Source organism: Neovison vison, chromosome 12 (genome assembly GCF_020171115.1).
Source record: "Neovison vison isolate M4711 chromosome 12, ASM_NN_V1, whole genome shotgun sequence".
In the NCBI taxonomy this organism is placed as follows: Eukaryota; Metazoa; Chordata; class Mammalia; order Carnivora; family Mustelidae; genus Neogale; species Neogale vison.
Window position 1 is genome coordinate 31477028 of NC_058102.1, and position 21828 is coordinate 31498855.

The following is a 21828-nucleotide window of genomic DNA, read 5'->3' on the forward strand; positions in this document are numbered from 1 at the left end:
TTCACAAGTATACACATAGGTCAAAAGCTACTAATTTGTACATTCTAAATATATACAGGTTTTTAAAAAAATACTACACCTCAACGAAGCTGTTAAAAAACCTCAATATAAATCAAAGACTTTCTGAAACACTTTTAATCTTAACATTAAGAGTTAAAGAAAGAAAAAAATTAGAAAGAAAAACTGAATTTCATACCTGGTGAATACCGGAAGTTGGGACTGAATAACCTGGACTCTAATTACAACAAGTAATAGTGTACTGAACATCAAAACAATGAGTTTTATTAGTGTCTGCAACATAGAAAATGGAATACTACTCTTTCCACGAAAAAACTGTCCAGCAGTAGTCCATAATAATGGCAAAGTATACTGCAAAAGGAAAAAAGAGTTTTAAATAACAATATACTATAATGTTTTCAATGCAGGATTTTCAAAATGCAAGATTAGTTATAAATTGACTATAATTATAAAATCAATATGGAGCAATTTGTGAAACTGATAATGAATAAAACTGAGCCAATAAAACTAATACTGAATTATATTGTACAATATTACTATACACATTCCCAAATTGCCTCATGATTCCATTATTAAAATTCAAAGAGATGTCCTTAAAAAACTAAAAGAGTCATAAAATGTTCAGTAATTTTCAATGGATTTGAAGAAAAAACATGCTGGTTTCTTGCAAATTTTTTTGGTATACAGTTTAATTTACATAATGACGTATTTAGAAAACAAGTTTATTACAAGAGGATTCAAGTATGACAAAGGATAGCAACAAAAAACCGTATTTCTCCTTACCCCTTGTGCAATAAATACTTCATACACACAGCAAATTCCCACAACTGTTATTCCTTGCTCTTTACACAATGTTGCAACAGCAACTAAAACCACTGTCAAAGCAATTGGAGTCCATACTGCAATTTAAAAACAAAAAAATATAGAACTACACAAAACAATTTTATAACATCATAAACAGATATTTTAAGTTAGACAACTATTATAATAAACTTTACTTGTGATTCTATATTGAAATTCATGTTATTTCCCACTAACCTGTACTTTGTATTTTAAAATGTATTCAAATGTTTTAAGTGATTTTTCCTTTACATACTGAAAACAAAACATCAAGACATATAACTTGTACTAAAATTTTTTGTGGAGAAGAGAAACTCATAGGCTGGAGTGTTGTGACTAATGAAGTAATTAATGAACTATCAGTTTGTAATGAAGACAAATACTTTATTACACAGACATCTGTATGTTTAATTAAAAACCCGAAACTGAAAACTACTGGGCAAAGTAGACTAACATCTACTAAAAAAAAAAAAAAAAAAGTATAAAAACTGAAACAGGTTCATGGTAAGAATTTATTATTCTTTTAAAAAATTTGCAATAGAGGGGCGCCTGGGTGGCTCAGTGGGTTAAGCCGCTGCCTTCGGCTCAGGTCATGATCTCAGGGTCCTGGGATCGAGTCCCGCATCGGGCTCTCTGCTCTGCAGGGAGCCTGCTTCCCCCTCTCCCTCTCTCTGCCTGCCTGTCTGCCTGCTTGTGATCTCTGTCTGTCAAATAAATAAATAAAATCTTAAAAAAAAAAAATTTGCAATAGAATATTTTTAAGTTCTATTTAAACAGAAAACCTACTTTATCAACTTTAAGCAAACATCTACTAGTAGAACAGTAATTTGATTACAGAAGAATTAATTGTGAGAGTAATTCTGGATCTACTACTAGCTTGCTTTGTGACTTTGGGCAACTTTTCTGAGTTCGTTTACCTACTGGAAAATATAATCTCTAATTCTTTTCCAGTTTAAAGGATATATTATAGTATGATTGTGTGACCTTAGGTTTATTTATTAAGAACATTAATCAAAGTAAAAACTCAATTAATCCCAGGTATAAATTAAAAAAAAATCTATGAATCTAATATATTTTCTTTTCTCATTCGGTTTAATACAGAAATTCATTTATTTTTAAAATTGCTTTTAACTTTAAAATACTCTCTAGATTAAATTACTTAAAGCTAAACAACTCAAAAAACTTTGAAACACTATTGGAGATACTCTGTATAATAGTATTCCTTTCCTCAAAAACAAAAACGAAAACAAAAAACCCTTATATTCTAGTTAGATCGAAACCATCAAAACAACGAAAGTAGTAGATTATACCAATGGGATATGAGGGCAGATATAATCACACCCATTTTTAAGATGAGGAAATAATTTTGGAGGTCTAAAAAATAGTCATGCACAATAAAGAAATCATGACTTTAACCTGGTTCTTCTGACATTAAATTCAGAGCTTCTTACTAGTTTGTAATGACATTCCAAGACAGAGAGAGCAAACAGATGCCTTATGCAATGTTGGATTCAATCTTAGCAACTAATAGCTCTAATAAAGGCAAGAGCTTTATTGAAACCAGTCACTTTAGCTCTTCAAGTTTTGGTGGCTGTATTACTGTGTGAACAAAAACTTTGATCTTATAAACAGCTCTCTGTGGTTAAAGTTACCATGTGTGATTTTGTCCAAAACAAGTCTCCCAGCTAAATACATTAACAATACTTAAAAATAGATACATGTGTAAGTATAGATTCAATTTAAATAATTAAAATCCATTCCAACTTCAAAAAATAAGCTTCTAAACTGATTTTACATGTGTAAAGATATAAACCTCCAGCAATCACATATTCAGACCATTATTCCGAGTTAACTGCTACATTTTGTGGGGAGGGATAACAGTCAAAAAAGTAAAGATGTATTTGTCAAATGATGTGTGTTATGAAGAAAAATAGAAGGTGAAAGGAAACAGAAGGGAATGGGGAAGATGAGTGGTGTACAGATGACATTTGGGTAGAAACCCAAGCTAACAGAAAGGAACAAAGGCCCTCAGGTAGATCATGCTTTAAAAAAAAGAAGGGGGTTATGGATGGATCATTAATAGCCTAGAATTTAAAGTAATCAAATAATTACAAATTGAAAAAACCTGCAAAGGACAATATACATTAGAAAACAGTGAATACAAAGATGATAACAAAACTATTGTCTCAAGTGTAAAATTACATAATGTGGAATATGAAGTATTATGGAAGCTAAGAGGATAGAGAGAGGTTCAAAAGCAGGGTCAGCATCTTTTTAATCAGAATTATTTAATTGTTCACTTGGTCATTTGCTAAATACATATATAATGAACCCTTACTGTATATAAGGAACCATTCTAGGAAATGGAGACAGAAATGTACCCATATTGCAAATCTAAGAAGACACTATAAGTGTTTGGCTAAATCACTTATTTCTTGAGCCTTAGTTTACATTAATACAAAATTAGGCTCCTTATCATCAGTACTTTGGGTCTATAGTGAGAAAATTGTCCAGAAATGTAGGGAAAAAACTCAAAGTTAAATTTTAAGATGAACCAAATATAGGTTACCATCACGTAAACTCTTTCATGAGTTTACAAGTGTTCCCACACTTGTAAAAAGCCATTTTTATTGCCTGGAGCTTGTTTTCTGCTAATAGCTGGCAATTTGCAAGATTAATAACCTAATTTGTACAAAGCATTTTTTCAGGGTGGGCCACACGGTAGGGACTCAATAAGTAGCTGAACTATGATCAACACATAATGAAAGTTATATTCTAATAAGCTTTCAACTTTACCTAAACAATACAATCCACAGCCTTCACAGGTGTTATTATAGAAAGACAACTTAAGTATTAGTAGTTGTACCATTTATAGATTACAGCACATGGAACTAAGAATGACTCTGAAACTCCTATATTCTAGGGTATCATTTTTAAGTTAAAACATACAGAATCTCTTAGTTATAATGAAGTATAAACTACATGCAAAAAATTTTTAATACTGATAATGTTGCATATCATGTTCATATGTCCATACATGCTGAAGTAGTACAATATATAAAGATAAACCCAAGTGTGGCATACATTTTTATAAGAAACAGAGTAAATAAACATTACTTGATCAAGTTTTATAGATATAGAGAAAAAAATTAAATGTTAGACACTCACCTATGGAATTATCTGGTCCTTTTGATCTGGTATATGACAAAAATGCAGCTAGAAAAAAGATAGAGGACAAAAGTTCTGCTCTTCCTACAACACCTGTTACCTAAAATGGAAAAGGGAGGGTAGTTCATATTAATGAAGACTCTCTTCAAAATTTAACTACCATATATAATAACAGCATAAATAAAATAAAAATAAATAAATAAAATAAAAATAAAAATAAAATTGCCGTAATTTTTAAAGAACACATTACAGTTTCTTAGACATTCTCTGAGTGCCCTCATGTGGTGAATTTGTATAACTTCCATAAAAATAAATTTACCAGTGACTCTACAATAGTTTTTTGATTACTATTTTGAAATAATTATAGACTCACAGGAAGTTACAAAAATAGATACAGAGAAGTCCTGCATACTATTTACCCAGCTTCCCTCAACAGAAACATCTTAAATATTAGTATAGCATCTAGAATAGTTCTTAATTAAAAAAAAAAAAACCCAAGACCTTACATATTTTCTTAAAATACAAGTATTCTTAAAATATAAAAATACTCATAAATTCAGTAAGTTCTATCTCATAGTAAATGTGTAAACTCAAGACAATAAACTTTAAATAAGTTCTTTTTTGGGGTTACTGGGTGGCTCGGCCAGTTAAGAGTCGACTCTAGTTCAGGTCATGATCTCAGGGTCTTGGGGATCAAGACCCACACAGGGCTCCCTGCCCTCCGGCTGCTTGTGTTCTGTTTCTCAAATAAATAAAAGTCCTTTTTTTAATTCTAAAATTTTAAATATAAAACGCTCAAACCCTTTCCTTTATTCTGAACTCACTGTAGAATTTAAAACCACCTATCATTTTTGTAAATGCGTGGAAAAATGTTCATTCAACTAGACATAAAAAGTTTCAAGACAGTGAGAGAGATACACAAATCCCTTCCAATACACACAGACCCATTCAAGTACAACAGAGGTTAAACATACTTTTGCTTACAACTGAAAGCCTATAACAAAGCAATAAACAGTCCTTTTTGCTCTGATGAGAGGCAATTTTGTGGCTACAAGGTTATCAAGAAAAAGTTGTAATACGTCTTGGTAGGTAGGGGCTGACAGACATACTGGTACAGCTAAGAGTTCACAATTTTAAAACATGTGGCATCAGACAGCATGAAAGTACTGATTATTTTCATCAGTTATAATGTTTACATATATTTCGCCATATATTTACATACATTCTCATTTTTTACTTAAATTTGTTTTATTACTTTCTGTCCTTTGAAACACACTGCAAAGTTGACAAATATTTTAAATCTATATTCATAAAAAAGCAATTAGCAAAGGACTATGTTCATTTATACTTCACATTATTCATCTTGAGCAGTTACATCTTACATCCTTAAATAACAAATGTTTATGTTTCAAAATTTGTTTTAAATTTAAAAATTTTAGAGGCATCTGGGTGGTTTAGTCAGTTAAGTGCCTGCCTTCAGCTCAGGTCATGATTCCAGGGTCCTGGGATCGAGCCCCACATTGGGCTCTCTGCTAAGTGGGAACCTGCTTCCCCCTCTCCCTTTGCCTGTGGGCTCCCCTGCTTGTGTGCTCTCTTTCTAATAAATAAATAAAATCTTAAAAATAAATTAATTAATTTAAAAATTTTATGTAGTAGGAAGTTAGACTCTACACTAGAAAGTTAAGACTTATACCAATTCAAAAATCTTCAAATATTTTAATTAAGGCCATGGTTAAATTTTTTTCTTAAAAACGTACCATTATAGTCACTATGTCAGCTTTGTTTAAAAAAAAAAAAAAAAAGAAGAAGAAGAAAAGAATACTGATTTACAGTTTTACTTACTGCTTCTGTGTGTATTGGGTGCACTGCAAAAAGTAAAGAAGCAATCATACTACTCCTGTTGTCCAGAAAAAGTTTGCAGACTTTAAGAAATATCACACTAACCACAGCATGAAAAATCATATTTAGGAGATGATATGACATTGGTTTCAGTTCACTAAACAGATAATTTAAGCGAAATGTCAACACTGTTAAGGGACGGTAAGACTTGTGGCTTCTTTCCTAAAAGGAAAAAAAAAACAATCATCATTAAAGTAGGATGGTCCTTCACGGCACATAAACTAATCCTTGCATTTACTATTAAAACAATCTACGTTTGGCTGAGATATAGCAATAAAGTAAAGAAATGTCCCAAGGATAACACAAACCTAAAAGATAGTTTTATAATGTGTTTTCCTATTTTCTCAGTCCCAAAACAAAGGCAATTTCCTCCTTTTGCAAATATCCCATCCCATTAACAGTAGAGGAAGAACATATGACTATTAATTCCTCTTCAATACAAAAAATTTAAACAAAAATAAAGCAAGACAATAGTAGCATTGATCAAATTAGAACACAGGATTCTCTCCAAAGCCTCCTTTCCTTTTCCAATCTATTACTAATACAAGCATTTATGTAACTGCTGCCCAAATTCTCAAAAGGAAATAAAAGAACAAAATGTTTACCAGGTCAGTTTTAATAGTGAAGACTCAGAAAAGTACTATTTAATTGTTTTATGAAAAATACCTTCATAATATGTAAGCCTGAATATATTAAACCAAAAAAATCTCCAAATACTACACACAAAATAACACAAGAACAAAAACTTTCTTAGAATAAAAGAATAGATACCTTTGTTATGGTAGTATTCCTGGCAATAAATCAAATTTTAGGTGAAGCTGCTGAATTTCTTTACCAGTTAGAAGTTTCATTTAACCAGAAATATTTTTACCATAAGACAAAAATCAAACCAGATTTAAGAATAAAATACACAGGATAAAAACACATAAAATAGCCTAGTTATTTTTTTTTTAATTTTATGTAAGGGTATTCACACTCACCTTCTTTGCTCTCATACTCCTTACCATATTTTGTTATAACTCTGATATTACAAGTGTTGACTTAAGCCTGTTTATCCCTACTAGGGAACATTAGGAACCATGAGGAACAAACATTTCTCAATTTGAAGACAGGAACATTTTAATATCTCTGTATGGACTACAAACACCATGAGTGATGTTAACTAGAATGCTCTTTGCTGTTTAATTTTTGTACATCATTTGATTTAGCTAAGCTATACAAAATTATTTTTAAGGCATTATACTGAGCTGCCATGATGTGTATATAAAAGTTAAAAAAGGCCTAGAAACCTTTTGAGTGCCTGAAAGGTTACTAAAGTTCCAGTGGGACATATTTGCCAGTCAAAAGGATGAAGTCCAAAAGTGCAGGGAACAGGTTATTTTTAATTGCAATATGCAAAAATGTTTTGTTAGGTCAATTAGATGTACAATCACAGCCAATGGCCAATTAAAAATTAAATTATTAACATAATTAATTATTCACACAATACATTAGTAATCTAAGCCTCCTTTGTGATAAAAAGTCATCGGTGTACAGTATACTACTCTGTGAAAATATAGTAAAATAGCTAGTTCTGTTACAAACAAAACAATATAGATCATTATTAAATTCAGGTATATTAAAGAAAAAAATTACTCATAGTATTAGGTGGCAATAGAAACATAAGCGTGAATACAATGAATAGGCTAATAGTCTCCTATTAATGTGAATCTCCATCTAGTGATGGTAAAACAAAGTGAAATGGGATATTTGCAAAATTTACCTTAACAAAGATATTTCATAAGCCAAATGCTGGAAGAGAAGTCTCATTACAGCTAAGTAGTTCTCAACCCTGGCTGCGCCAGAGAATTATTTGGATAAACAGAAAAAGTCTAATCCTTTACTCCTCCCTACCCCTCAAATCCCACAAGAAAAATAAAAAAGCAAACACACACAAAAATAACAAGACAAAAAAACTGATGTCCACATCCCATTCTGAGATAACTATAACAAATTTGAGCAGAGCCTTAGTAATACTTTTTAAGAGCCCCAGGCAGATTCTAATTTGTAGCTAGACTTATAATCCAATGAACCATTCAAAAACAAGAGTATTACTTATCCAAGAATGGGTTTACTAAAGAGATAATCTAAACACTAAGAGGCCCAGAGGACTCCAAATATCCCTAATATGCCAGTATTCGTACAGCTCACGAGTATGTCCAAAGCCCAAAAGGTGTCTTTAAGATCTACACTGGTACAAAAATCCTTATGAAGGTTTGGGCACTCACAGATAGTCTTCCAGGCTATCATTACTTGATGATACCAACCATTAGATCTCTGAATGTGCTAATTCCAGGCTGGTCAAGAAAACCTGTAATACCTAAATACTACTCAGAATAATTCTTCCTTGGGGCATGCCTGGATGGCTCAGTTGTTAAGTTTTTGCCTTTGGGTCTGGTCACAATCCCAGGGAGCCCTGCAATGGGCTCCTTGTTCAGTGGGAAGTCTGCCATCTCCTTCTTCCACTCTCCCTGCTTGTGTTCCCTCTCTCTGTCAAATAAATAAATAAAATCTTAAAAAAAAAAAAAAAAAAAGAGTAATGGCACATTTCCCTACAGAAAGAGAATATGCCCCTCATAAAAAAGGAGTAAGCAACAATCTCCACCATATACTATTATTCAAATTTGTTCATTCATTTATTATGAGTATTTATTATGAGTATTTTTCTTAATCTGTCCACTTACAGGTCCTCTGAACAAAATCAAATTTTCAATCTGTAAAGCTGAGGATGTCACAAAACATAGCCACTGACACCCTGGTATGATAACTTTCATGAGACCCTTAACCTGGTCAGCTAATCTTTCAGTTAAAATCTCAATGTCATGATTAAAATCACTACAGATACTAGCTTAAGTTGGGGAAATGGATACATTTTTCTAAGGCTCATTAGGGAAAAAAAATGCAAGGGTAGAAGGAAAGAAACTGCCTAGAACATAATGTATCTTATAATACAGAATCATCAAATATTCATTTCTTTTAAAGGCTAGAATTGGGTGAGAAGAGGAAGGTTACAAGAAAATAAAGTCTGCTTATTTAACAAGGAAAAATACTTAGGTGCTTGTGACTAGAGGAATGACAGACTTCGTTCCCATTCTTGAGAAGCTTCCATATTTAAAGAATTGGAAAGGGACCATGAATGACAACTGACAAACTATGAAAGACTGTTGTATGTTACAGTTCAACTATGCACCAGGTACTATAAATTAATTCATTTATTTATCCTCGAGGTATTATTCTTTTATAGATCATATTTTTCATACATCTTGCCATCTAAAAGCGATAGTCACACCAATTTCATACAACTATTATGTAATATAACAGTAGGATCCAATCTATGGGATCCCAAAATGACAAAAGTTTAATTCCCAAAAGTTTAATAGTGACCTTCAAGATAAATATACTGACAAAATAAATATATCTTCATAAAAAAAATGAACTAAACTATTGGATTCTCAATATAAAATTAAAATAACTATTAGGTAACAGATATGACACAAATTTAAAATTTTCTGCAGGAAAAAACTCAGTATCTTTACCTTTAAAGTCTAATCTATTTATACTGAAGTCACATATTTTTAGATGGTTAAATATATAATAAGTGGTCATCTCTTTTGACTGATTGATGAAAAAAAATTAGCAAGAAATAGATTTGTTTACACTTATTACTATCCTAACACATTTGGTTTTCACACACGTATGTTGTTTCTAAAAAGATTAAACCAAGGTACACAACCAAGGAAAGAATCACGTACTGCTTTAAAGAAGACAATCACACGGGGGCGCCTGGGTGGCTCAGTGGGTTAACATCTCTGCCTTTGGCTCAGGTCATGATCCCAGGGTCCTGGGATTGAGCCCCACATCGGGCTCTCTGCTCAGCGGGGAGCCTGCTTCCCTTCTCTCTGCCTACCACTCTGCCTACTTGTGAACTCTCTGTCAAATAAATAAAAAATAAAATCTTAAAAAAAAAAAAAAAAGAAGAAGAAGAAGAAGAAAATCACATCTACTTCCTATCTAACATATACATTTTAGGGAAACAAATTCACAAGTACTATGAAGACAATGTTGATAAATCAGGAGTAATAAACTTAGAATATTTTAAAATCTAAGATGCATATAAGCGATAAATAACTACTTACCTCAGACATAGGAGTTCCCCAGAAGTCATTCTGAAATAAAGTTTTTAAAGGTGTAGATGGATGCAGGTCTTTATTATCCAGTATTGCTGAAACATCATCAAAAACAAAACCACAAAACAGGCTGTTCCAATAGCAGGCAGTAACCACACCTACTATTAAGGTTATTTCTTTGAGGTTAATATCAGCCATCTTTTCCACAAGCACTTGTGGACAAAATCTGGGGGGGAAAAATCATGAAGATAAGATGAAATAAGCATCATTGTTTCTTCATCTAAATAAAATTTTCATCAAAAGATAAGTAAAATAGTGAATGTTAATTCTCCCAGAGAATTCTTCAAAGCTCAGCTCAAATTTCATCCACCTCTGAAAAGCATTAGCTAACCACCTCTCCAAATTCCTAACTTAAAACAAAATTGCTCCTTCATGTATTTCATATTTCTATTAGAATCTTTATCACACCATTTAATCTCTGGACTTGCCTCTCCAGCTAACAAGACAGTCACTCCTTATCAATTGTCACAGGTCAGGTTATTCAGGGAAACACACACACACACACACACACACATATATACACACACACACACACATACACACACACACACACTTTAAAAACCTAGTATGGGGGGTGCCTGGGTGGCTCAGCCAGTTAAAGCTTCTGCCTTCAGTTCTGGTCATGATCCCAGGGTCCTGGGATGGATCACTGAGTCGGGCTCTCTGCTCAGTGGGGAGCCTGCTTCCTCCCCTCTCTCTGGCTGCTTCTCTGCCTACTTGTGATCTCTGTCTGTCAAATAAATAAATAAAATCTTTAAAAAACAAAACAAAACAAAACAAAACAAAAAACCGAGTATGGTATACTCCAGTAAATAAATTTTTGTTAGAAAAAAAAGAAATAAAAGATACTGAACATGGATTTTCTGAAATGTAGACGAAGCTTATATTTTAGTACCTTATATACCTGAGGATCAACTATTAACTAAATTAGGCATCCAAACTGTTAGTCTGCAGCCCTGTTTAATTTGGTTCGAGCCTTTTAAATATATCTTAAATGTGTTTAAAGGCATTTTAAGCCTAAGCTAACTGTATACTAGCCATTTAACTATTGTCTCCCTATTTTTTCACACTGATTTATTTGATTGATGTATGTTATCTGCTTAGCAATGAGCTTAAAACCCAGATCTAAATCAGTGCATTTCTCATTACAACAAATGATTTTAATCTAGAGAACAGGCTTCATACATGACAATTCATAATTAAGTCACTGCTTTAGAAAGAATTTAAGAGAATGGTTTGGAGTAAAAGAAGCTGTGTTAACTGGACAATACTGAAGAATGAGCCGTATAATAAAAATAAGATTGGAGGGTACTCTTGGGAGTACCAATGATACAAGCCAATGATACACTTTTCCAGCTTGAGTAGTGTCATTAGTATCATTTTAGCATTATCTGTGGAAGGCAGAATTGTGGCCCACCAAAACCATTTACCACCAAATCCCCTGAATCTGTGATAATGTTACTTTACATGGCAAAAGAGACATTACAACATGTGATTAAATTGAGGGTTTTGAGGGACACCTGGGTGGCTCAGTTGGTTAAGCGGCTGCCTTCGGCTCAGGTCATGATCCCAGCATCCTCGGATCGAGTACCACATGGGGCTCCTTGATCGGCAGGGAGCCCGCTTCTCCCTCTGCCTCTGCCTGCCACTCTGTCTGCTTGTGCTCACTCTCGCTCCTCTCTCTCTCTGACAAATAAATAAAATCTTTATTTAAAAAACTATTAAAAAATAAATTGAGGGTTTTGAGATGAGGGGATTATATCTTCATTATCTGGGTGGGACAATTCAAGACAAGAGACCTTAGAAGTTAAAGAGGGAGGCAGGAGAGTCAGGAAAGGAGAGATGGGAGTGATGTGATGGCAGGCTGGGACCACAAGGCAGGGAATGATGGTGGCTTCCAAAAGCTGGAAAAACCAAAGGAACACATTCTTCATTAGAGCCTCTACAGTGACCACAGCCTACTGACTCTCAATTTTAGTCTAGGGAAACCTATTTTGCACCTACATAATTATAAAATAATAAATTTGTGTTAAGTCACTTTATTTGTGGTAATCTATTACAGGAGCAAGAAGAAACTAATTAAAGAGCCAGAAGATCTAAGACCTAATATATATCTATAGGAGTTCTTGCTAGATGAGAGGAGAATACAGTAGGGAGGGCAGAGAGACTTAAAATCAGGTGAAAGACTTATATACAGACACACAAAAGCCTATAAGAAAGTATTAAAGTACGTTTAGAATCAGATAGGAAAACCTTAGAATATAATACTTAAAGAAATGCAAAATCCAATCTTAGAAATTACAAAAGGAAGTAAGCTGTACCTTTTGAATAGTTTTTAGTAAGAGAAAAATGATCTAAGAGTTTATCTGAATCCAGAACTGATTTATCATCTCTAAAGAATATGAACCTGCACCTTATCCCAGAAAAAATTAGTGGCAGTTGTTTAAAGACTGGAGATACTGAATAGGCATTTGCCTCACTTCTCAATCACAGACTAAAATGACAATCAAGGTACTAAAAAGCAAAAAGCAAAAAAATAATAAAATAAATAAATAAAAATGAAAATAAATAAATTCTCAAGGATAAAGACCATTGGATTTTGGAAGCTCCAAAAACAAAAGTTTAGTGGTGATTCAACAGAGCTCAGGAAAGTGCATCTTAAGCTTAAGGGGTAAAGCTAAAAAGTTTTTTTGCATCACTGCCAGCAACAATCTCAAAACTGGTGACAAGAATCTCAAGAAAAAGGAACAGATGTATTTGTAAAAAATTATAAACCATGCAATTTGTGGATTTAGACTTTTTAGTTGAAAAGTATAATAATTTAGCCAAATTTACAAATATTATTGGAATTTTGTAAGGACTTGGGAGTTGCTATAGTTTTAAGCTTAATTTACTAGTTTATACAAATTGTTTTAAGTATTGAGAAAGTTTCACTTTTTAAGTCAGATATCTGAAGTCCTTGAATACAAATGAATACATTCAAATTGTAAATATAACTTTTTAAAGATATCATCCCCTTACTGAAGAGAAAGAGAGCATGAGCAAGGGGCAGTAAAGGGGACTGGGGGAGAGTGAGAAGCAGACTTCCCTCTGAGCAGGGAGCCCAAATGGAACTCAACCCCTGGGACTCCAGAATCATAACCTTGGCTGAAGGTAGATGCTTAAGCGATTGAGCCACTCAGGTGCCCCTATAAATACAATTTTAAATTAAGGGAATTTAAACAAGTGGTTTTTTTTTAAGACATATTTGTTTATTTTAGAGAAAGAGAGCATGTGCGCACGTGTAGGGGGTGGGGAGGCAGAGGGGTAGAGCGGGGAGAGAGAGAATCCCAAGCAGACTCCACATCAGGCTTGATCCCATAACCCTGAGATCACAACCTGAGTGGAAACCAAGACTTGGATGCCTAACTGACTGTGCCACCCAGATGCCCTGACCAACTTTGAAACAAACTAACTAAGGCACTTAGTCCTTTCAATTTGAGTTGTTATAGAGAAAAAGGGTAAGTTTATAAAATAAGGGTTTTTTTTTTTTTTTAGGTTGAATTTAAAGGTTTAAAAAAACCTAAGTTTATAAAATGCAACTTTAAGAAACTTAGTTCCCAGGATTTCTAAATAGTTAATGAAGAGTTATACAGTCACATTAAGTTGCAATGCAGTTCATTCAGTAACTGAAACACTCAATTCCAACATAATAATCAAAACTCTCAACTTGATTTAACTTTGGAGATTGTCCTCTGCTCCAAGCTCTGGATCACTGCAAATAAGAAGCCTCTTGTCATGGAATGGGGTTCTACTCTTCCTTCTTTAGATATGAGAGTACCTTACATTCTTGTTAAACATAGTTTTTGAACACTACAACATTAGAGAAAAATGGTGAAAGAAAGGAAAACAAAAATGCTTACTTGACATGTATGGTACAAAACCCCATACTACTGGGAATCATCACCTCAAGTTCCTTTTATTTCTATTTCAACTTCCTTCATTAGAAGGAAGACCCTTAGTCCCTCCTTGGAAACGTGATAACCAGCTTTTATTCAGTGAGATCTATTTACAATCATGACCCCTACTTCCATCCTCTACTCCCACAGGTAGCTTTGGGGGCAGGACCTCAGATGATTCCACAACTGAGTTCACAAGCATGCACTAGAACTAGCTCACTCCCTTTGTTTCATCATTAAACTCCCTTGGGTTATCTTTAAAATTCTACAAACTTGGTATGGGTGAGGGGTTTAAGGAGCATCACGTGGGTTTACCAGTGAAATGCTATTCATCAAGTAAATGGCATTATAAAATGCTTACTATTCATGATGAGTACCGTTATGGTTAGCTTTATGTGTCAACTTGGCTAGGCGAGAGTAGTATCAAATACTAATCAAGGTGTTGGTATGAAAGTATTTTGTAGATGTGGTTAACGTTTACAATCCAATGACTTTAAATAAAGATTATATTCCATAATGTGGATGGATCTCATCTAATCAGTTGAATTACCTTCAGAGCAATACTGAAGTTTCCCTAAAAAAAAAATTCTACCTCAAGACTGCAGCATCAGATCTTGCTGGAGAGTTTCCACTTTTCCAGCCTACTCTACATCTACAAACTCTACAAATTCTGAATTTACCAGCCCCATAATTTTTAAAGTCCATTCCTTGATATAAATATCTTTATTTGATACATACACACAAGTATATGTAGGTGTATATATATACATATACAAATATGTAACTACACATATATATTACTGTTGCTGGTTGTGCCTCTATTGCTTAGAGTTATCTTGCTTGATTAAAGCAGGAAATCTAAAGTGTAGGGGGTCTCCACTAAAAAGGAGAATTACAGGCCAATATCTCTGATGAACATGGATGCAAAAATTCTCTACAAGATACCAGCAAACTGAACTCAACAGTATGTTAAAAGAATTACTCACAATTGCATGGGATTTATTCCTGAGCTGCAGGAATGGTTCAATATTCACAAATCAATAGAGGTGATACACCACATTAACAAAAGAAAGGATAAATAAAGGGGGATAAAAAACCCTTCAAAGAATGAAATCTTGCCATTTGCAACCATGTATATGGAGGTAAAGTGTATTATATGAAGTAAAATAAAATAAGTCAGTCAAAGACAGACAAATACTGCATGATCTCACCCATACACAGAACTTAAGAAACAAAACAAATGAACATATGAGAAGGGGGAAAAAAGAAAGAGAGGGAAAAACCATAAGAGACTCTTAGATCTGAGGGGTGATGAAGGGAGGTGGGTATCGCATAGACTAGATGGGTCCTGGGTATTAAAGAAGGCTCTTGATACCATGAACACTGGGTATTGTATGTAAATGATGAATCACTGAATTCTACTCCTGAAACCAACATTGCACTGTATGTTAACTAGTTAGAATTTAAATAAAAATTGCTAAAGTGTAGAGGTCTTAGGTTGGAAAGCTAGTTTCTGCTATGTATGGTCATATCTTCTAGTAGGTTAACCTAAACTTCCTTAAATGGTGATTTCAGGAGAGAAGGGGGGCAAGTCCCAGTGCACAAACTCATCTCACATCGTTACTTAAGGCATATAAATATATACGTACGTGTGTGTGTGTGTGTGTGTGTGTGTGTGTGTATCTCCCCCCCCCCCCACCGCAATGAAGCAAGGTTAAACCATAGTCACTGAAAGAGAGGTTATACAAGGGCTAAGATCGTAGAATTTTTGAAGAATCTCCAAGGGAGCATATTACGGGAGAAAGGGAATGACAGCTAGTAGTTCTCATGGATGTCATGAGCTCAGCTATGGAGTCATTTTAGGTTCTGCCCAAAAGAACTACTTGTAAGGGTAGAAGTTAAGGGAAACAGAAAGGTTTACGTAAAGGAATATAGAGAGGGAGGATATATAGAGAGGGAATATATAGAGGGAGGCATGATTCACTGGGGGCCACTACTATAACAATGTACCACATCAGTATTAAATGTTAGCTGTGGGAATGGTACAGAGTATATGTTTGTGTACTCCTAAAATTCATGTTAAATCCTAATGTTCAATGTGGTATTTGAAGGTGGGGCTTTTGAAAGGTGATTAGGTCATGAGGATGGGTCTTCACAAATGAGATTAGTGCCCTTACCAAAGAGGCGTGAGAGAGATCTTTTGTCTCTTCTGCCATGTGAGGAAATAGTAAAAACACTATCCATTAACCAGGAAGTGGGCCCTCATGAGACACTGAAAATGCTCATGCCTTGATCTTAGTACTTTCTAGTCTCCAAAACTATGAGAAATAAATTCCTCCTTTTATAAAACACCTAATATAGGGTATTTTGTTAGAGCGATATGAACACTGCCGTGTGAGGAAACAGTAAAGACACTACCCATGAACCTGGAAGTGGGCCCTCATCAGACACTGAAAATGCTCATGCCTTGATCTTGGTACTCTGTAGTCTCTAGAACTGTGAGAAATAAATTCCTGTTTTTATAAACCACCTAGTACAGAGTATTCTGTTAAAGCAATATGAGTAGACTAAGGCAAATTCCAGTACTTCTTCTAGCCACATAAACATATTCAACTTAGGCTCATAGTCTGAGTGAATGCGACTGATTTGTGTTTACTTACAACAATGGCATGTCACTATATACACACAAACAAACTAAATGCAACAGAAGACCACTTAAGAGCTACAACACAGAGATACAAAACTTAATATACTTCCTTCAGCAAAACTGTACCATGAACCCCTTTTCCTAAAAATCCAACAGTATAATTGTGGAAAAAAATAAACCTATAGGAAACTTTTGTATGAATCTGGGACTATCTACCCTGGAAAGTAAAGTTTTCTCCATAAAATAATTTCATGATGTTATCTTCTTCAGTAGAATAATCTATATTTCATGACTTTTTTAAAGCACATAAAGTTTGTGAAGGCTGCATTCACGCTTGTTCCTCGTAATCTTTCCAGTCTGCTGTCAAAAGACAAGTATCTGCTTGTTGCACACTGAATCCTCTCCAGGAGAACAAATAAAACAAAACATTTATTACACACAGTGGATACTAAATTTCTCATGGCCATGTTTTATTACAGATGCTGGAAAAATAAGTTACCATTCATTTTCTCTATAAGGCAGCTAAAAAGGGAATGGAAGTAACATTTAAATAAAATAAGTTGCCTGATATAGGGAATAAAGGTAGTAATTATAAAAGGGAAGCCTTTCTTGTGAGATGATTTTGGTCAGATAAAACTGCTCATAAAACCAGGAAGAAGAAAGAAGGCAGGTCCAGGCAAGTGTTCCTTTAATAAGCTCACTTACAAAATTATCACATAAATCTCTTCTCTTGGTGAAAACTGACTGATGCAGAAAATCTGATGAAAAGTAATAGCGAGTTTTAGCAACTTTCCTCAAAATTACATAGTGACTGTTTGAACTAGAACTTGGATTAAATTTCTTGATTCACAGTTAGGTACAAACTTACCACAATGCACTAGGACCTAGACCACCGCAAACTTGTGTCCTGTTGTATCCCCCCCATATAGCTGTTGGGGCAGGTCACTGAAAAGAATGCCAGTTGATCTATAAACTGGACCCAGGTGATCTGAGTCTCCTTATTCCCTCCCCTTGGAATGTGGTTCTGTTTGCTTTTTCTGCTTCCCAAGGCTGCTGCAACCACATAGCCTTGAGATAATGATATGGTGTTGAGAACACTGCATAATACACTTGACTAAACCCAGTTAAGGCCTCTTTCTACATAAACTTTTAAGATTTGTGTGGTGGGTACAGGGATCCATTATTCTTCTGGCTGTCAAAGACAAGCCTCCTAGGCAAGACCCCTTTGCTTAGTGAAACTGCCACCTACCAAGCTGGAGTGGCCTTCCCATTTCTTTGGTCTCTCTGCCCTCCACATTCAGTAGCCAGTTTCCGATTTTATCTGGGAAGCTCCCAAGGAGGTTATGAACCAACACTAGCACAGTGTAAAAGCTCAAAAATACTGTTAGAATAAGTAAAAGACTGAAATTTAAGTCAGGACTGTAATTGAGATCTGGGTTACAAATGAGATTCATTAATTATTAGGAAATAACTTAGCTTCTCTGAATCTATTTCCCCTTCTGAAAAATGAAAATAAAATTCATCATTACACCAGGTACCTTGAGTTGCTGGGAATATAAATATGAACAACAGGGTGAGGGGAAGTAAGGGTAGTAAAGATCAATACAGACAAAAAAAAACTAGTAAATGAATATATAGGATAGTTATAACAAAGGAAAACCAAGAAAAACAAGGTGCTGCAGTAAAAACAGATTCCTATGACAAAAATAAACATGAAGTTTTTAGCATATGACTCATGTGATGAGAGAAATTAGATCTCATGTCTTCCTTCCCTTGCTAAATTATGAATTAAAAACTGAACATGAAAAATACCTAACTCAAATTCCTAAGTAAACAAAATTTCATCATTAGAATATGACATTTACTATAGACAGCAAGGCTGAAGAACAAGCACTTCACAGATGTTGGTTCTTACCATGCCTGAAGAGGCAGTATGGCATTAAACAGAATGTCCTCCAGCCTGAAAAATCCATTTTCAATCACATCATTTAAGTTTTAGCACAGTACTTAACCTCTCTAAGACTCAGTTTTACAACTTGGTTGGAAAATAAGGATGATACAGGCACCCACTTCACTGGACTGTTATGAAGATTAAATGATAGAGTGACAAAGTTATAGTAATCATAAGAGAATGGCATTTGCATAAAACACACAGGTTAATGGAACAAAACAGACCAAATACCAAGAATATACAATGAAGAAAGGAGAGTCTAATAAATGGTGCTAGAAAAACTGGAGAGCCACGTGCTCACTGAGAATGACTTTCTGGATTTGGAACCAAAAGCAAACACAAAAAGCAAACATAAACAAGTGGTAGTATGTAAACTAAAAAGCTTTTGCCCAACAAAGGAAACTATCATCAAAATGAAAAGACAACCTATAGGAGGGAGAAAATACCTGCAAATCATATATCTGATAAGGGGTTAATATCCAAAATATTTAAGGAACTCATACAACTCAACAGCAAAAAAGGAAATAATTTGATTTAAAAACAGAGAGAGGAACTTCTTCCAAAGACATACAAATGGCCAACAGTTACATGAGAAGGTGCTCAACATCACTAATCAGGGAAATGTGAATCAGAACCAGGAGGGATCACCACACACCTGTCAGTTTACTGTCATGGAAAAGACAAGAGATAACAAGGGTTAGCGAGGCGGGGGAGCAAAGGGAACTCTTGTGCACTGCTGGTGGGAATGGAAACTAATGTAGGCACTATGGAAAGCAGTTACAGAAATTACTCAAAATTAAAAACAGAACTATCATAGTATCCAGCAATTCTATCTCTGGGTATATATCCAAAGAAAACGAAATCACTATGTGCATGAGATATCTGCACCCCCGCATCCACTGCATACCTATGTACAGTAGCCGAGACATGGAAATAATTTAAGTGGCCATTGACAAATGAGTAAAGAAAATGTGGTACATACAATGGATGATTCAACCATGAAAAGAACGAAATCTTGCCATCTGGGACAACATGGATGGATCTTGGGAGCATTATGCTAAGTACCAGACAGAAAAACACAAGTACTATATGTATCTCCCAGGCAGAATCTAAAAAACAAAAACAAAACAGAACACCCCCCAAAATTCACAGAAACAAAGAAGAGACTGGTCAAAAGGTACCAACTTAAGAGTTACAAGACAAATAAGTTCTGGGGATGTAATGTCAGCATGGTTAAAAAAATAATGAACGGTATGTGGCATATAATCTCAGTAAAGGATGCAACAAAATTATCATTCCTACACATCTGATGAATGTCTTTAAAATGTAGCTCACTAAATCAGTACCTTTTCTTTTTTGTTTTACCCAAATACTTGGTTTGGAAAGAAACCATATTTTCAAAAGGAAAACTTCTATCAATTCTAGGTAAGAAAAAGTCTTTAAAAAAAAAAAAAGGAGGCACTGGTTTCGCAGTTGAAAATGTCATTTAGATTTCAAGCCGACAGCGTCTTAACAAAGGTGTCTAGTAGTGTATCAAATTCATGAATGTCTAAGCACAGCGGGATGAACAAAACTTGACCGAAAGAACTGAAAACACCTGAGAAACGCTTTCATAGGAGGGCATCCTCGGTAACCAAGGAAGTGACAGCATCTAGGCTGGTGAGTACTGAGGCCCCTTGTCTCTCCACCCCAGCACTAGGTTGGGCAAATTCTAACCACTCCTTTCTAGAACCTCCACTGTAGTCCAGTTCTTCGATCTTCAAGTCCTCCAATCCGCGAAGGCTATGGCGCTACAGGTAAGGCGGGCAGAAGAGAATATGTCCTCTTCTCAATTCTTCACTCACCCCGAAACCACGATCGTGGCCGTGCGGCCCCACTCTGTACGGAGTCGATTCTGAGAGCACAGAACTAAAACTTTCTTTTTCTTCTTACAGAGGGCAGCTGTAAGAACGTGTGCAAACGCCCAAGAAAAGGGGGTCTTCTCACCTCTTCAGACCTGGACCGAGTCCTCCCGCGCCAACAGCAAGAGCTTCATTAAGCCGGGACCGCTCCCCTCAACTCCTCCCCCGTCGCTGACCCACAGCCCGACCTCACCTGGGAGCGGTTCCACCAGCAGATGGCTTAGAGAAATCCCAGGAAAAGCGGCCCAGCTGGTGACGCCACCAAAGGCACAGTCATGGTCTACCTCATTCAGGTCACCGGCGCAGACGCGCCTCAGCCACTGCGTCTCCCGCCTCTGGGTCGTCCCCCCACCACCCCGGTACCGTCGCAGCCTCCCGCATTGCACGCCGGGAACGGCCTCCCTCCACTTCTCATAGACTTCAGTTCCCAGCATGCAAAAGACTCCAGACAGAACTGCACTCTGGGATTTGGAGTCCTTATCCCTCGCTTTCTCCCCGTCTTTAACAGAGAGTCCGAGGGACGCTGCAGGAGAATCTAAACGCAAAGCATCACCCAAGGTCGTGAAATGTAGGCTTCCCTCGCATCCGGGGCCTTGTGCCGTCCTTGGCTGGGTAGGGAATGGTGTCGCCTAGCAGCCGCGCCGCTCTTGCCTGCACGGGAGCTGTTGGCGGGATCCAGAGTCCGGGCGGAACCACGGTGGGGAGCGGTCAGGCGTGGCAGCGGGGCTGACCTTGGTCCGTGCGGCACATCAGGGGCCTCTGCTGGTTGCCAGGCTCGATTTGGTGGGTGGATCTTGGTGAGCAGGAGCAGCCAGTTGCTTCCCAAGCAGGTTCTTTAAGCCTCAGGGCCCGAATGTAACAGCCTATTTTCCGCAATCCTCGGTCTTTGGTCCGCATCCGTCTGCCTTCCCCGTCTTCAGCCCCGGTTTCCCCGGCCTACCTGCTCTCATTTCAGTCGTTTTTTCCCCCCAAACCTTTTCTTTTTACTCCCAGTTCCTGCTTCACCGAATCAGGGTTCATTTTCAGCCTTCCAAGTACCCCCGCGTTTGGCACCTTTTAGATGTTCGCGCGCCTCGGTGGTAAGGGGGCGTGGAGAAGGGGGCTCAGAATCTTAGTTCTGACCTAGATGAGTTGTATGAGAGAATCCGTCATAGTTTATTCAGCTGGTTCAGTCTTTGTTGTTTTGTGCCAGCTGCTATAATTTTGATCAAGGCTATTTTGCCCACTTACCTGTTACACA

The 21828-nt window shown here is 35.9% G+C and overlaps 2 protein-coding genes across 12 annotated transcripts in view; one reads left to right on the plus strand and one right to left on the minus strand.

Moving 5' to 3' along the window:
- TMTC3 (transmembrane O-mannosyltransferase targeting cadherins 3) overlaps positions 1 to 20932 on the minus strand; it is a 50689-nt gene extending 29757 nt beyond the window's left edge. The window contains exons 1-6 of one of the 2 annotated variants that reach the window (XM_044228591.1): positions 20782 to 20932; positions 10101 to 10317; positions 5869 to 6087; positions 4027 to 4126; positions 802 to 917; positions 197 to 369 (exon numbers count right to left, since the gene is read on the minus strand). In XM_044228591.1, coding sequence (XP_044084526.1) covers positions 197 to 369; positions 802 to 917; positions 4027 to 4126; positions 5869 to 6087; positions 10101 to 10289 — 797 coding nt within the window. In that variant the 5' untranslated portion in view covers positions 10290 to 10317; positions 20782 to 20932. The other variant, XM_044228593.1, reaches the window with a different exon arrangement.
- Positions 20933 to 21102: 170 nt separating this feature from the next.
- CEP290 (centrosomal protein 290) overlaps positions 21103 to 21828 on the plus strand; it is a 98202-nt gene continuing 97476 nt past the window's right edge. For 2 of the 10 annotated variants that reach the window (XM_044227361.1, XM_044227369.1), the window contains exon 1: positions 21191 to 21371. The gene's annotated coding sequence lies outside the window, so the exon portion shown is untranslated. Of the gene's footprint in view, positions 21157 to 21181; positions 21386 to 21650; positions 21668 to 21828 lie in introns of those variants that run through there. The other 8 variants (XM_044227365.1, XM_044227367.1, XM_044227366.1 and 5 more) reach the window with 8 other exon arrangements.